The 16,527-nt window shown below is 46.2% G+C and overlaps 1 protein-coding gene across 1 annotated transcript; it reads right to left on the bottom strand.

Annotated features, from left to right (window-relative positions):
• Window positions 1–602: 602 nt before the first annotated feature.
• On the bottom strand, window positions 603–16,321 carry ING4 (inhibitor of growth family member 4). The gene is made up of 8 exons (XM_056530779.1): window positions 16,048–16,321; window positions 13,729–13,800; window positions 10,955–11,121; window positions 9,917–10,031; window positions 7,235–7,343; window positions 4,795–4,939; window positions 2,829–2,890; window positions 603–1,170 (listed from the first exon to the last, which is right to left on the bottom strand). Exons 1-8 carry the CDS (start codon window positions 16,082–16,084, stop codon window positions 1,131–1,133), a joined length of 747 nt encoding a protein of 248 aa, XP_056386754.1. The 5' UTR covers window positions 16,085–16,321; the 3' UTR covers window positions 603–1,130.
• Between the last annotated feature and the right edge of the window lie 206 nt (window positions 16,322–16,527).

The following is a 16,527-nucleotide window of genomic DNA, read 5'->3' as shown; positions in this document are numbered from 1 at the left end:
TCTCTCACAGTTGAGGTTATAACCTATGATGAAAATTACAGGCGCCTCTCATCTTTATAAGTGGTAAAACTTGCACAATTATTGGCTGACTAAATACTTTTGTGCCCCACTGTAGATGGGTTACGTTTATGTAATGTGTATATCTGTACGGCCACCTTAATGGCAGATATCCAGGTGGAGTTGGGTGACATATGAGCAGATGTCTGCGCAGAGGTGGAAGAAATGAGAGATTGAGAAGGAAGATAACACGTTTGGCACCTGACATGTTCTGTAGTGTTTTGCTACTTAGTGTTTTTATATATATATATTTTTTTTAGATGTATTCATCAAAAAGTATTCAGAAAAGAAAAAAAGCCAATAAATGGGGCAGATACAGAACATTATCTGGAGGTAGTTCATATATCAAAAGGTAAAAAGAGTCAAGATATGAGAGTCAAGTTGTTCTCTAGAGATAGATAAAATGTGTAAGTCAGTGGTCCCCAAACTGTGGCCCTCCAGATGTTGCAAAACTACAATTCCCAGCATGCCTGGACAGCCGTTGGCTGTCCAGGCATGCTGGGAGTTGTAGTTTTGCAACATCTGGAGGGCCACAGTTTGGGGACCACTGGTGTAGGTAATGAAGTTGAAGGGATTATTTGGGAATAGAAAAACCAAAGTGAATTTCCTGTAAAAACAGCACAACCCCTGTCTTCAGGTTGCGTGTGGTACTACAACTTGACTATTAATTTCAATGGAACTGAGTTGCAATACCAGACATGGCCAGAGAACAGAAGTTGTGCTGTATATTTTTTTTTTTTTTTTAAGAAATCAGCTCTGTTTTTCAATTCCTGGATAACCCCTTTAAGGGGTGAAGTAGATATCTGGGAGCCATAGATGGGAGGAGGGACAGGTGCAAAATGACAAGGCCAAGGCAGAGCTTACGGGTGCTCTGGTGAATCGGCTTGTCATATGACTAATTCTGTCACGATGAGAAGTTTCCCTCCAAAACAATACAACAGCACCCGGAGGGAACGTCTAATACTGTCATTGACAAGTGTAACTGTCCTCCTAGGATACAAAAATTGCATCAGGTAGCACCGACTCCCTTATACTCGCTGCCCTCTCCCCACAGGGGACCTCCGCAGGGCACTTTATTTCTTCTTTCTCTCCTGAGAGCAGCGTGGGCAGTACCTGCAACGAAAATAAGAAAAGGAGAGACAATGACAGACACATTTTTAATATAAAATTTTTTATTTTTATTTTTGTTTACACAGAGCAGGCATAGGCAACCTGTTTTGGACTACAACTTCCATGATGCTTCGGCAGCATTTTGACTGGAAGAGCATCATGGGAGACGTAGTCCAAAACATCTTCAATGCCGAAGGTTGCCTATGCCTGACAGAGCAATGTCTCCCAGTGTGCCTCCAGCTGTTGCAAAACTAAAACTCAAAAGCATGCTGGGAGTTGTAGTTTTGCAACAGCTGGAGGCACACTGGTTGGGAAACACTGATATGGAGGTAGGGGAGAGAAGACAAAACCCTAAGAGGAGTGAAGGCAGCGGTACTTGACCTGAATGTTGGAACTGGTTAAAGGAAAGCTGTCAGCTTGCTCCCCCCGCACTAACCAGAGGTACTGGCTGATAGTGTGGGGGATGCTGATCAGTTTGATGCCTACCGTACCCGGATCTCGGGTTTCGGACGAAATCTTAGTTTTTTTCCCCTGCCAGTACCACTTGTTAGTGTGGGGGGAGCAAGCTGACAGCTTTCCTTTAACCAGTTCCAACATTCAGGTCAAGTACCGCTGCCTTCAGTCCTCTTAGGGTTTTATCTTCTGTCCCTACCTCCATATCAGTGTTTCCCAACCAGTGTGCCTCCAGCTGTTGCAAAACTACAACTCCTGGTATGCTTTTGAGTTGTAGTTTTGCAACAGCTGGAGGCACACTGGGAGACATTGCCGTCAGGCATAGGCTGATAGGCATCAAACTGATCAGCATCCCCTGCACTACCAGCCAGTACCGCTGGATAGAGTGTGTGTGGTGGGGGGGGGGGGGGGGGGGGGGGTTGCAAGCTGACAGTTTTCCTTTAAAAGCAAGAAAAACTAAGTGGTGGCACTAGGGTAGAGTAAGAAATCGTAGAGAACAGCAAGGAAGGAAACACTGGAGTGAGGGAAAGGATTGACGGCATTGAGGAAAAGAAAAGAGATGGAGAAAGAAAAAACAGTGGCACTGATGATGGGCAAGAAAAGAAAACCCTATGGAACTGGTGAAAAGCAAGAAAGCCTAAGTATTGACTGGTAGGGAGGAAGGCAACAAGTTGGCACTGAGGAGGGACAAGCAATATGAGAAGCACAAGAAAAAGTTTTAGTGAAAAGGGGCAGAAGAGGCAGTACAGAGAACAAGGCAAAGAACTGGTATGAAAAGGAGCGAGGAAAAGCAGAGAGGAGCAAAAAGCACAAAGCGATAGCACTGAGGAGGGGAACTTTGTGACCAGAGGCATTAAAGGGTTACTCCACTGCCTCAGCGTACGGAACATTTAGTTCCGAATGCTGGGAGCGGGTTGCGGGGGGGTCGTGACATCACGGCCACCCCCCCTCAATGCAAGTCTATGAGAGGGGGCGTGGCAGTCGCCACGCCCCCTCTCATAGACTTGCATTGAGGGGGCGTGGTGTGACGTCACAAGGGGGCGTGGCAGTGACGTCCCGACCCCCCGCAGCCCGCACCCAGCGTTCGGAACTAAATGTTATGAACGATAGGGCAGTTGAGTAACCCTTTAAGGGGCAGCAGAGAAGACAGTGTATTCGCACGTGTGCAGAATTCAGACTGGTCTCACCCACCAGAATAATCTACTTACCATTTTCCACGAGGTTTTGTAGCAAGGCCAACACAGGCGAAGTGGAACCATTCGATCGAGCACTGAGGTAACAAAGCAAAAGACGTAGGCCCCGATTTACTACGATTGTCTGGTTTTCAAAATCACTTCACATTAGGGTTTCAATTTCTCATTGAGCTAGATTTATTATCTTCCGATTTACGTTTTGACATTTCATACGTGATTATGTTCACCTCACGTCTCTAATGTGAAAACATACCAATTTAAATGGGTACTCATTAAAACAAATTTTTGCTATTGCACTCTTTATGGTAAATAAAAAAAAATCTCTCACGTACTTTGTTTAAAAAAAAAATATATAAAAAGTTTTCTATGTTTTATTTGTGTTTAGAAAAGCGACCACTAGGTGTCTCCCTACTTGTCCAGAGTACATTCCCCCCCCCCATCTCTTGCACAGACTTTGGACTCCTGCTGGCCTGGCAGAAGACCAAAATCAGGAAATGCAGTCTGTATTGCTGAGGGGGGGTATGTGCAGCCTTAGCCAATCATAGCTCATCTCACACAGAACTGCTCTTGGCTGTGTGAGGGAGGAAGTTCTCCCCTGTATGGCTTCAGATGATGTCACGCCTGCTGGGGAACGCCCCTTCCCAGTCTGTGAATATGACTGACTGAGCAGAAAATACAGAGTGATATAAAAGTAGAAAACTAAAAAATTATTAAAATAAAGACAGGGGGTAGTTTATCGTGATGGGGGCAGTGAACTGGGAAGATTATAAAATTTAACAAGATCATGAGGTGTACTATAATGTTTAATCACCTAAAGTTCATCTGCCGGGAATCCTTACTAATCCAGAGAACAGGAGGCACAATGTTCCTCATATATATATATTTTATATATTTCCACAATATAAAATGCCATTTGATAATCTGCACTGCTGGTCATGTGGGTGAAATCTGTATAAATCATGTTTAATAGTGTGGATTTTCTGCCTTTAAAATTTGAATGGAAAATCTACGTGTGAACTTACCCCATAGTGTTAAAGGGTTACTCCGGCCCTAAGACATCTTATCCCCTATCCAAAGGATAGGGAATAAGATGTCTGACCGCGGGGCTCCCGCCGTTGGGGACCCCATTCTGCACCCACCTCTTTCAGCTGCACGCCGCGCTGCCAGCTCACAAACTGCCGGGTGCCAACCACGGGGCCGGAGTATCGTGACGTCACGACCCCGCCCCCGTGTGACGTCCCACCCCCGCTATGCAAGTCTATGGGAGGGGGCGTAGTCGGCACCCGGCAGTTTGAGCTGGCAGCGCTGTGTGCCAAATGCAAGATTGCGGGAGTCCCCCGCGGTCAGACATCTTATCCCCTATCCTTTGGATAGGGGAATTGTTGTCTTAGGGCCGGAGTACCCCTTTAAGCGGGGGCCCCATCATCAAGTGAACATGGATCACAGCACACACAGAGCTACACTGCTTGTGCAACTTTCATACACCTCTATGTGAAGTACGCAAACTGTGTAAAATAGACCAGCAGCCGGGGGAGCCCCTCATCTAGAGATAGGTGTGGGTGCCCAAGGTAGCACATACATGTATCAGACATTTATGTCATATCCTGTGTCCTAGATGGGAATACTCCTTTAGGGGAGGGTCACACATGAAATTCCACTTGACTTCAATGGATAACAACATAATCCACTTGTAGGTTTCTAGTTGAAGAAAGTCTGCAGCGGAAAATCCACAAGCGAAATTTCACGTGCAGTAAACTGCGAATGCGCTACTTATGACCCTCCCCCTAAGGGTATGTTTACACGCTGCAGATTTATTGCAGAGTTGCTGCAGATTTTATACTGCACTATTGAAATGAATAAGGAAAATCTGCAGCAATTTCACAGCATGTGAACATCCTCTTAAGACAACCACAGATAAATGATGTGAAGAGTGAAGAGATATTCTACTAGTACAGGTTATTCAGCCCAGTCAGGCTCTTACATCTGGATTGTCACAGCCGATCATCTCTCCATAGGACACCTGGTGGCACAGGCAGTATGTGGGTTCATTGGGGTCCACAGGCATATCCAGAACATCAGAAGGGTGCACTTTCCCAAAATTACTAGCAGGAGTGCCATATTCTGCCCTAGAAATGAAGAGATCGGAATGACTGAAAGGTGATTGAACTTTGCATCATTTCCTTTTGTCCCTGGAAATACAGCTGGGGGGTTGCTAAAAATTACCTATGTGGCTTCCATTAATTTTTTTTCAATCCCAGTGGTCTTCTATCACTAGCTATAATCAGAGATTTAAAGGAGATGTCCGGTGTGGACTTTTCCTATTCCATCCTGCCCGGGCTGCAAAGAAAAAAAAAAGAGAAAAATGTATTTACCTTCCTACGTTCCCCCGGAGCTCCGCAACAGCTGTTCGGTCGGCCGGGCTGTCTACTTACTACTTCCCTTAGCCCGGGTCGTCACACGGCGCTTCAGACTATCACCGGCTGAGGCAGGACATTGCTTCGGCCGGTGATAGTCTGAAGCGCCGTGTGACGTCCCGGGCTAAGGGAAGTAGTAAGTAGACAGCCCGGCTGACCGAACAGCTGTTGCGGAGCTCCGGGGGAACGTAGGAAGGTAAATAAAAGTTTTTCTCTTTTTTTTTTGCAGCCTTGGCAGAATGGAATAAGAAGAGTTTGCACCGGACATCTCCTTTAAAGGGGTACTCCACTGGAAAAATATTTTTTTTTACATCAACTGGTGCCAGAAAGTTAAACAGATTTGTAAATTACTTCTATTTAAAATTTTTAATCCTTCTAGTACTTATCAGCTGCTGTATAATACACAGGAAGTTGTTTACTTTTTGAGTTTGTTTTCAGTGCTCTCTGCTGACACCTCTGTCCGTATCAGGAACTGTCCAGAGCAGGAGGGGTTTGCTATGAGGATTTGCTTCTGTTCTGGACAGTTCAGCATAGACAGAAAAGAGATTCAAAAAGAAAAGAAGTTTCTCTGGAGCATACAGCAGCTGATAAGTACTGGAAGGATTTAAGATTTTTAAATAGAAGTAATTTAGAAATCTGTATAACTTTCTGGCACCAGTTTAGTAAAAATAATAATAATAATAATAATAATAATAATAAGGTTTCCAGGGGAGTACCACTTTAAGCTTAGCTGCACTGTCTATTGCAGTCAGAGAGGTTGTCTTTATTTGGGATCATGTTACTGTTGCTCACTCAATGCTTTACACTGCAGCTTTGCTTGCTATGACTGGCTCCTGTGTAGAAGCACAAGCTCAGCAGTAATCAGTAGAGCACATATCTATTTGACATCAAGGATAGTATTATTATACATTATAAAGTACAAGCAACTAAACTACCCACACAGTTAAAGGGGTACTCCAGCATTTCAAAATGTATTTACTATTTCTAGAACAAGGCCTTGCACTTCCCGCTGCATTGACCAACGTGTCGGCGTACGCTACATGTATGGGAGCATCCGAGTACAATACATAGAGCAAAAAAAGTGACCCCACCGTTCCAGAACCAGACCCCGTTCTTAAGACTGCAGTGGGCCACAGCAGTCGGAAACCCCGGAGATCAGACACTTCTTGCCTATCCTATGGATAAGATAGTGTTTCCCAACCAGGGAGCCCCCGAGCTGTTTCAAAACTACTAAATTGGCTTCCATTAAAAAAATAAAACTGTTTTGGCTGTACACTTCTTGCCACCAGGGGTCTCCCTTCTTGGCCAGAACACATTCCGTCTGGTCAAAATTTCAGATTTTGGTCTCCTGCTTGCAACGGCAGGAGACCAAACTCAGGAAGTGTTTCTCTGCACCGAGCTTGATTGACAGCTGCTGAGAGCCTCACTGAAAGCTGCACAGACTGAAAGCTGCACAGACTGAAAGCTGCACAGACTGAAAGCTGCACAGACTGAAAGCTGCACAGACTGAAAGCTGCACAGACTGAAAGCTGCACAGACTGAAAGCTACCCAGACTGAAAGCTACCCAGACTGAAAGCTGTATAGAGCCTCACTGAAAGCTACACAGACTGAAAGCTGCTGCACAGAGCTTGAGGTCTTCAATTCATCACAGCAATGCAACGATGTGAGGGTGGAATTGGTCCCCCAGCAGGCTTCAGTGATGTCATGCCTGCTGGGAAACACCCACTTTCTTCTGCTGGGAGATTTCACTATTTGAGCAAGAATAAAAAGGTAAGATACACAGCTTTTTAAAGCTCTGGAATATTTTCTGGGTGGAAGGGTGGAAGGGATGTTAGGAGTAGTTAGGGAACATAGCCTGAGTTAGTTTAGAAAAGTATTTAGTGACAGGTACTCTAACTAGATTGTCAGATGGCTAAGGTGGTCTAACCTCAATAAGGGGAGAGCTTCTACTTCCCACCTGCCATAAGTACAACCCCCTCATACACCCCAAGTGACACATCACTTACGTCTGAACCAATTTGATCTTCTTCTGTCCGCTCTTTGTTGTCTCGTCATCGGAATTCTTCACCTTTGATCTGACCTTAGGGGCTTTCTTCTCCTTCTGACCTCTACCCTCTGCAGGAAGGATAATCAGAGTGTTATCCCAATGTTGGGGCGAGAACAAAAGGGGTGAGGGGCCACATCTAGAGGTAAGAAAAAAGAAGGGATGATTTATTGGGAACATTTATTTGCAATGAAAGTGAGAACTCCATCAGTGCCATAGAGGAAGACAGAGGCGAATATCCTCCAGACAGAGGAAGGAGCAGCAGAACACTATAAAGAAGCTGCAGCCCATACCCTTGTAATGTTATGACATAGATGTGAATCAATAAATGATTAGGAATAGAAAGGGGAAACCTCCTCAAGAGGTTCTTCAGCAGCTGAAATGTGTATTATAGGGAATAATGCTGCCCCTACTACAAAAAAACAAAACAAAAAATAAATTAAAAAAAAACACAACCACCTTAGATTTCTGCATTTTGTATATAATGTGCTCAGCCGGTAATTTTTTGCTTTTATATGAGAACAGACTTCTGTACTTGAAGGAGGGGGGGGGGGGCGTCAAATACTTAATTTACATAAATAACGTTCTAAACTCTATTTATCTTTAACTAGTCTTGAGTAATTGCCTGTTAAATACTCCAAGGCTGCATTCATAATTCTGCTACGTGAATGGAAACTAGCAATAAGCTTAAAGTCAAACAAACATACAACTTTAAATGGGCGCTGTTAGATACAAAAACTTTTGATATGTTTTAAAGCATGTATAACCAATAGGTTTTACAATTGCTTTCATTAGAAAATTTTCAGTATTTCATACAGATAAAGCCAGTCATACAACTGCCCCCCCTGCCTGCTTGGACACATACTAGTCCTGCTGTGTCCATGAGTCGTCACCTATGTCATGGACACACTTCCTTGATTGACAGCTGTGAGCGCAGGGCTCAGAGCTGGAGGAAAAATCCTCCCACTGTCATCTTGTGTCCCGCTACTGTCAGTGAGGACAAGCTGGGAGTTGTAGTTTTGCTAATGCTAGGGGAGATGTGAGCAGACAGCATACTGAGGGAGGGGGCGGAGACCTGCACAGTGAGGCCACGCCCCCTCCCTTTGAGAGGAATTCAGACTAGTGAGCTAAATTAAAAGTGTAATAAAAAAATAAATAAAGGTGCTAGACACAAAAATAAATGTACACGGTCAGGATTAGGTACTGAGTGATACATATTTAAAAAAATAAAATAAAAAATGTTGGATCTGACGGTTACACTTTAAGTATATCTGATCTCCATTAATGTGGTGCCTGGTGTAATGGCAGAACAGAATCTGAATCACCAGATACAGGAGATGCTGAGGAATTGACTGCAGCTTTGGAGTATAAAACAGGTTGTAATATAGGCTCAGTACAGGATAAGTAATGTATGTACACAGTGACCTCACCAGCAGAATAGTGAGTACAGCTCTGGAGTATAATACAGGATATAACTCAGGATCAGTACAGGATAAGTAATGTAATGTATGTACACAGTGACCTCACCAGCAGAATAGTGAGTACAGCTCTGGAGTATAATACAGGATATAACTCAGGATCAGTACAGGATAAGTAATGTAATGTATGTACACAGTGACCCCACCAGCAGAATAGTGAGTACAGCTCTGGAGTATAATACAGGATATAACTCGGGATCAGTACAGGATAAGTAATATAATGTAAGTACACAATGACCTCACCAGCAGAATAGTGAGTACAGCTCTGGAGTATAATACAGGATATAACTCAGGATCAGTACAGGATAAGTAATGTAATGTATGTACACAGTGACCTCACCAGCAGAATAGTGAGTACAGCTCTGGAGTATAATACAGGATATAACTCAGGATCAGTACAGGATAAGTAATGTAATGTATGTACACAGTGACCTCACCAGCAGAATAGCGAGTACAGCTCTGGAGTATAATACAGGATATAACTCAGGATCAGTACAGGATAAGTAATGTAATGTATGTACACAGTGACCTCACCAGCAGAATAGTGAGTACAGCTCTGGAGTATAATACAGGATATAACTCAGGATCAGTACAGGATAAGTAATGTAATGTATGTACACAGTGACCCCACCAGCAGAATAGTGAGTACAGCTCTGGAGTATAATACAGGATATAACTCGGGATCAGTACAGGATAAGTAATATAATGTATGTACACAATGACCTCACCAGCAGAATAGTGAGTACAGCTCTGGAGTATAATACAGGATATAACTCAGGATCAGTACAGGATAAGTAATGTAATGTATGTACACAGTGACCTCACCAGCAGAATAGTGAGTACAGCTCTGGAGTATAATACAGGATATAACTCAGGATCAGTACAGGATAAGTAATGTAATGTATGTACACAGTGACCTCACCAGCAGAATAGTGAGTACAGCTCTGGAGTATAATACAGGATATAATTCAAGATAAGTAATTTACGTATACAGTGACTCCACAAGCCCTAACTTATATTGAAGTGGACACAGGGAGCACATTGTCATATGTCCCCTTAGACTATAATGGAAAGTCACCGTGCACACGTCCCCACCAGCCCTTATATGAAGATAATGATATTTCCAGGGGCAGGAAGGTAATATGAGCAGGCAGGTATTTCCTCACTCTTTTTGCCTTTGCTTGAGCAGCTGTCATAGTCGCTGGATTCTATGTGCTTCTCTTTCAAATCAGCTTCAAAGCGAGCGAGGTCCGTGTCCAGCCTGCGGATGTGTTTGTCTACCTGAAAAGAAGGAAGAACAAAGTAAATCATCTAAACCATTACACAACAGAGGGAGACAAACTCTGTAGTCTGGGGATTATGTTATGTGGTTTTCTGCTGATCAGTCATTGATCTGCATCTACTTTAACCCCTTCCAGACTTGGCACATTTGTAGGAAAGCTATAAAGGAGTTATTTCTTCCCAGAAACAATTAAGCTTTATTTTAATGTAAGTTTTTGTTATAGTGACAATAAAATAATGACTTTAATCCCGTCCAGTTCTCTCAGGAAAGCTTTTGTCTAAGAACAGATAAAACGGACAGAGTTGCAGATAACGTTAGTTTTTTTATTTTATTCCAGAGGAATCCCTATTCTTACAGAAGAGTTTTAAAATAAGTCAACACAAATTCAATAATCCAGAAGAATATCTGAAATCCGAAACGCATCCGATTCCGCTCAATGATGCCAGATTAACAGGGGAACTCCGGTGGAAAACTATTTTTTATTTAATCAACTGGTGCCAGAAAGTTTAGCAGATTCGTAAATTACTTCTATTCAATTTTTTTAATCCTTCCAGTAATTATCAGCTGCTGTATACTACTCTGCCTGACCACAGTGCTCTCTGCTGACACCTCTGTCCATGTCAGGAACTGTCCAGAGCAGGAGAGGTTTGCTATGGGGATTTGCTCCTGCGCTTGACAGTTCCAAAAATGGACAGAGGGGTCAGCAGAGAGCACTGTGGTCAGACAGAAAAGAAATTCAAAACAGAAAAAGAACTTCCTGTGAAGCATACAGCAGCTGATAAGTACTGGAAGGATTAAGATTTTTTTAATAGAAGTAATTTACAAATCTGTTTACCTTTCTGGCACCAGTTGATCTTAAAAAATGTTTTCCACTGGAATACCCCTTTAAAGTAATTTTACAGCATCAACGTGCATTGCTCACCATTTCGTACGTCTGCATGGCCAGCTGCACTTTATCGTCTCCATACTCCTTGCATTTACTGTAGGCCTCCTGCACTTGTCTGAGGAGCTGAAGCTTCTCCTCGGAGCTCATGGTCCGGGCGCTGCTCATATACTGACAGGACAGACGATCTATGTGACATTTCAGATCTGGAGAAAAGAGGAATATGTTTAAGGATAGGGTATCACACTGTTTTTTGGCGTTTTATTTAGCAAAACTGCAGCTTTTGAACCAAAGCCAGAAGGGTATTCAAAAGAAATATAAAGAAAGGACTTATACTTCTCCTTCCTGGCGGATCCCATTGTGGCTTTGGCTCAAAAACGACAGCAGCAGCTTTCCAAATAAATTCCCCCCAAAAAACCTGTGTGGAAACCTAGTCTAAGATTGAACGGAACTATTTTAAGTTCGTTTTCTGTCCCTTTAAACCTTATAATACGCCTACCTTCTAACATTAGGGGCATTGTCACACAGCCAGTGACTGAGGTCCCTATTGCATAGAGGGGTCGTCTCAGCTCAATGTCATTGCACAGCAAATATGTATTATGGGAGGCAGCAAATGTTGCCATCCAAACTGAGCTGCATGCTCCAGAGGAAGTTGTGTAGCTCTTTCAAGTCTGACCACAGGGCTCTCTGCTGACACTTCTGTCCATGTCAGGAACTGTCCAGAGCAGGAGAGGTTTGCTATGGGCAATTTGCTCCTACTCCAGAGTGTCAACAGAAAGCATTGTGGTCAGACTGGAAAGAACGTCAACTTCCTCTGGAGCATACAGCAGCTGATTAGTACTGGAAGGATTACATTTTTTACATAGTAGAAATTTACAAATCTGTATAACTTTTTGTCACCAGTTAGGAAACCTTTTTTTCTCCTTCTTCGGAGTACTTCCATAACGTAACACCAGGAGTTACGTAAACAGCGTAACTCTCAGAGCAACGGCAGAAGTGCAACTCCCATTAAAGGGGTTCTCCACCAAAAGGTGATTTTAGTACGTACCTGGCAGACAGTAATGGACATGCTTAGGAAGGATCTGCGCTTGTCTTGGGGTCTAAATGACTATGTCATGAGATTACCATAACACTGTAGCTAGCTTTTTGTGAACTAGTCTTTCCTGTTTAAGTTTCCTCCTTTGCCTACAAATCCCATAATTCCATTTTCCCCACCTCCCACACATCAGCCACCCCACCCATTGAAACATAAATGAGCTGCATCCATTCAAAAGACTTGTGGTATTCAAATCAGGGTGCCTACAGCTGTTGCATTAGTTGCAGATTGATCTCTCTCCCACCAAGTGATCGCTCCACCCATTGAAGCAGACAGGCTCCCTGTCATCAGCTGACTAGTGATGTCAGGTCTCGGCTGCATTGCAACCTGGGAAAAATCTGAGACAACAGTCATTTTGTATGCTGTTAAAAATCTTGGGGTGAAAATCACATAACAATTGTGAGAAAACCGTCACACACAGGTACAGACACTATATTATGAACTACACTAACTTTACAGCCCCTGTAGCATAGTCAAATAAAAAAAATTCCTGGAATACCCCTTTAAAGTCAATGGGAGTGACACAAATTGCGTAATGTTCCCACTTTGGCTGCTTCTGGCTTTTCCGCCTGACTCCAGCCATCGCAAACAGGCAGGAGATGGCCGCAAAATACAATGTGGTGAGCTGGGACAACCCTTTAAAAACACACAATTATTAATTATTTAAATAAGAGAGAATAAGTGTATGATGGTAGGGCGTCCAACCTCTGGGACCCCCATCAATCTTGTGAATAGGAGTCTATGACTTGGGACATCACTGTTGCGGACGGCGAACAGTGCTGCCTTATAATGCATCGTCGCTGTGCAATGACATTGACCTACAGCACTGTTTTCCAACCAGGGTGCTTCCAGCTGTTGCAAAACTACAACTCCCAGCATGCCCGGACTGCTGTTGGCTGTTCGGGCATGATGGGAGTTGTAGTTTTGCAACAGCTGAAGGCTCCCTGGTTGGAAAACACTGACCTACAGGGAACTACCTATAGAGGCACCAGTGACAATATTCTTCTTTCTACAGAGGAACTACTGTGCATACAGAGGATATATATATATATTTTAGGGATCGACCAATATCGTTTTTTTAGGGCCGATAGCCGATAACTTATACCGATATTCCGGTATAATTTATTGCCTATTTCTCCACCCCCCAAGAAGCCGCTTTAAATCAGTGAACTGTAGCGGCTTTGGCTGAATCAGAGACCACCACCACCGCCACCCGCTTCTCTCCCCCTGCCTGTCCTGGGGTCCCCCCAACCAATGCCGCTGCCCCCCAGCCATCCCCCCCCTACCCCCGCTGCTGCCCCCCCAGCCATCCCCCCCCCCCTACCCCCGCCCCATTGCCTCCCCTATCCCCGGTTTTATAATTACCTGTTCCCGGGGTCCAGGGTCCACGTTACTTCTGGCTCCCGTCCTGAGCTGTCACTGTGCGCACTGACGGTGACGTCACTGCGCTGCACAGCGTAACGCAGGACGCAGCAGGAGCCAGAAGCAGTGCGGGCCCCAGACCCCGGGAACAGGTAATTATAAAACCGGGGATAGGGGAGGCAATGGGGGCGGCATGCGGGGCAGGGACATTATTGGATTATCGGCAAGGTAATTGCAGATACCGATAATGTCAAAAATCGTGAATATCGGCCAAGAATCGGTTGAAGAGATAGATAGATTAGATTAGATAGAGATAGATATAGATAGATAGATAGATATATGGACCTCCACTCACCTTCTGTTCTCTGATCCAGATCCCTCATCAGCTGGAAGTTCCTCTGGAGCTCAAATGGCAAATTTTCTATGCCTGGGAGGAACAAACAATCAATTATGTTAGAAACAAACGATGCACAGAATATATAATCGTTGCAGGATATAAAGCAATTTTCTAATTTTGTGTTTTTACTCCTATTTTTTATTTTGTTTTTAAATTTCACAATCTCTGGTTGCAGTCAGTGAATAGGAAGAACTACACAGCACTAGCCCTGCTTTCAGCCAGTGATGTGTGCTGCAGGAGGCGGACTGTAAGGCTGGGCTCACATCACGTTTTCTCAGTGAGGGGGGGACCGGATCCGTACTGCCCCCTCCATCTCTCCCAGCCCCTCCAGTATACTGCCCCCTCCATCTCTCCCAGCCCCTCCAGTATACTGCCCCCTCCATCTCTCCCAGCCCCTCCAGTATACTGCCCCCTCCATCTCTCCCAGCCCCTCCAGTATACTGCCCCCTCCATCTCTCCCAGCCCCTCCAGTATACTGCCCCCTCCATCTCTCCCAGCCCCTCCAGTATACTGCCCCCTCCATCTCTCCCAGCCCCTCCAGTATACTGCCCCCTCCATCTCTACCAGCCCCTCCAGTATACTGCCCCCTCCATCTCTCCCAGCCCCTCCAGTATACTGCCCCCTCCATCTCTACCAGCCCCTCCAGTATACTGCCCCCTCCATCTCTACCAGCCTCTGTATACTGCCCCCTCCATCTCTCCCAGCCCCTCCAGTATACTGCCCCCCCATCTCTACCAGCCCCCGTATACTGCCCCCAATCTCTACCAGCCCCCAATCTCTACCAGCCCCCGTATACTGCCCCCCCATCTCTCCCAGCCCCCGTATACTGCCCCCCCATCTCTCCCAGCCCCCGTATACTGCCCCCCCATCTCTCCCAGCCCCCGTATACTGCCCCTCCATCTCTCCCAGCCCCCGTATACTGCCCCTCCATCTCTCCCAGCCCCCGTATACTGCCCTCCATCTCTCCCAGCCCCCGTATACTGCCCCTCCATCTCTCCCAGCCCCCGTATACTGCCCCTCCATCTCTCCCAGCCCCCGTATACTGCCCCTCCATCTCTCCCAGCCCCCGTATACTGCCCCTCCATCTCTCCCAGCCCCCGTATACTGCCCCTCCATCTCTCCCAGCCCCCGTATACTGCCCCTCCATCTCTCCCAGCCCCCGTATACTGCCCCTCCATCTCTCCCAGCCCCCGTATACTGCCCCTCCATCTCTCCCAGCCCCTGTATACTGCCCCTCCATCTCTCCCAGGCCCTGTATACTGCCCCTCCATCTCTCCCAGCCCCTGTATACTGCCCCTCCATCTCTCCCAGCCCCTGTATACTGCCCCTCCATCTCTCCCAGCCCCTGTATACTGCCCCTCCATCTCTCCCAGCCCCTGTATACTGCCCCTCCATCTCTCCCAGCCCCTGTATACTGCCCCTCCATCTCTCCCAGCCCCTGTATACTGCCCCTCCATTTCTCCCAGCCCCTGTATACTGCCCCTCCATCTCTCCCAGCCCCTGTATACTGCCCCTCCATCTCTCCCAGCCCCTGTATACTGCCCCTCCATCTCTCCCAGCCCCTGTATACTGAACCCCCATCTCTCCCAGCCCCTGTATACTGCCCCTCCATCTCTCCCAGCCCCTGTATACTGCCCCTCCATCTCTCCCAGCCCCTGTATACTGCCCCTCCATCTCTCCCAGCCCCTGTATACTGCCCCTCCATCTCTCCCAGCCCCTGTATACTGCCCCTCCATCTCTACCAGCCCCTGTATAATGCCCCTCCATCTCTCCCAGCCCCTGTATACTGCCCCCCCCATCTCTACCAGCCCCTGTATACTGCCCCCCCCATCTCTACCAGCCCCTGTATACTGCCCCCCCCATCTCTACCAGCCCCTGTATACTGCCCCCCCCATCTCTCCCAGCCCCTGTATACTGCCCCCCCCCATCTCTCCCAGCCCCTGTATACTGCCCCTCCATCTCTACCAGCCCCTGTATACTGCCCCTCCATCTCTACCAGCCCCTGTATACTGCCCCCCCCCCATCTCTACCAGCCCCTGTATACTGCCCCCCCCCATCTCTACCAGCCCCTGTATACTGCCCCCCCCATCTCTCCCAGCCCCTGTATACTGCCCCTCCATCTCTACCAGCCCCTGTATACTGACCTTCCATATGTACCACCCCACAGACTGTGCCACTGTTTTACCCCCTTCCCCTGTCTCTATCAGCTTCCCGGACATCAGGGTGGTCACATGGTACTTCCTCCCACTACAACTCTCATCATCCCCCATTACTTACTGTCTAAATAATGCTCCAGGTACATGCCAGCCGCCATCTTGAGCGACAAAGAGCCAACTTCCGCCGAGCAGATTTGAGAACCTATGCCGCTCTTCGCGTCGCCATCTTGTCGGGGTCACAACATAAAAACCCCTTCATCCTTTGTTTGGTACCTAGAGCGCTGCGGACACTAGAGGCACGGCGGCGGGCCCGGGCTCTGTCCCCGGTACAGGGGGAGTGGGCGCCATGATGGCGGAGACCGAGGGCTGTACAGCTATTGTTCTATAGATGGTGAAAAGAGACCGCTAGAATCTGAGGGATAGAAATAGAGGGACAATACCTGCACAGTCAGGACAGAGAGGGAAACTATCTATGTATCATATCTACCTATCGATCTATCTACCTATCTATCTATCTCATATCTATCTCATATCTATCTATCGCATATCTATCTATATATCTATCGCATATCTATCTATCTATCTCATATCTATCTATCTA

The sequence above is a fragment of the Hyla sarda genome, chromosome 7 (genome assembly GCF_029499605.1).
Source record: "Hyla sarda isolate aHylSar1 chromosome 7, aHylSar1.hap1, whole genome shotgun sequence".
NCBI lineage: Eukaryota > Metazoa > Chordata > Amphibia > Anura > Hylidae > Hyla > Hyla sarda.
Note: the sequence above shows the minus strand (reverse complement) of the source record. Positions and strands in the feature narration are given on the sequence as shown.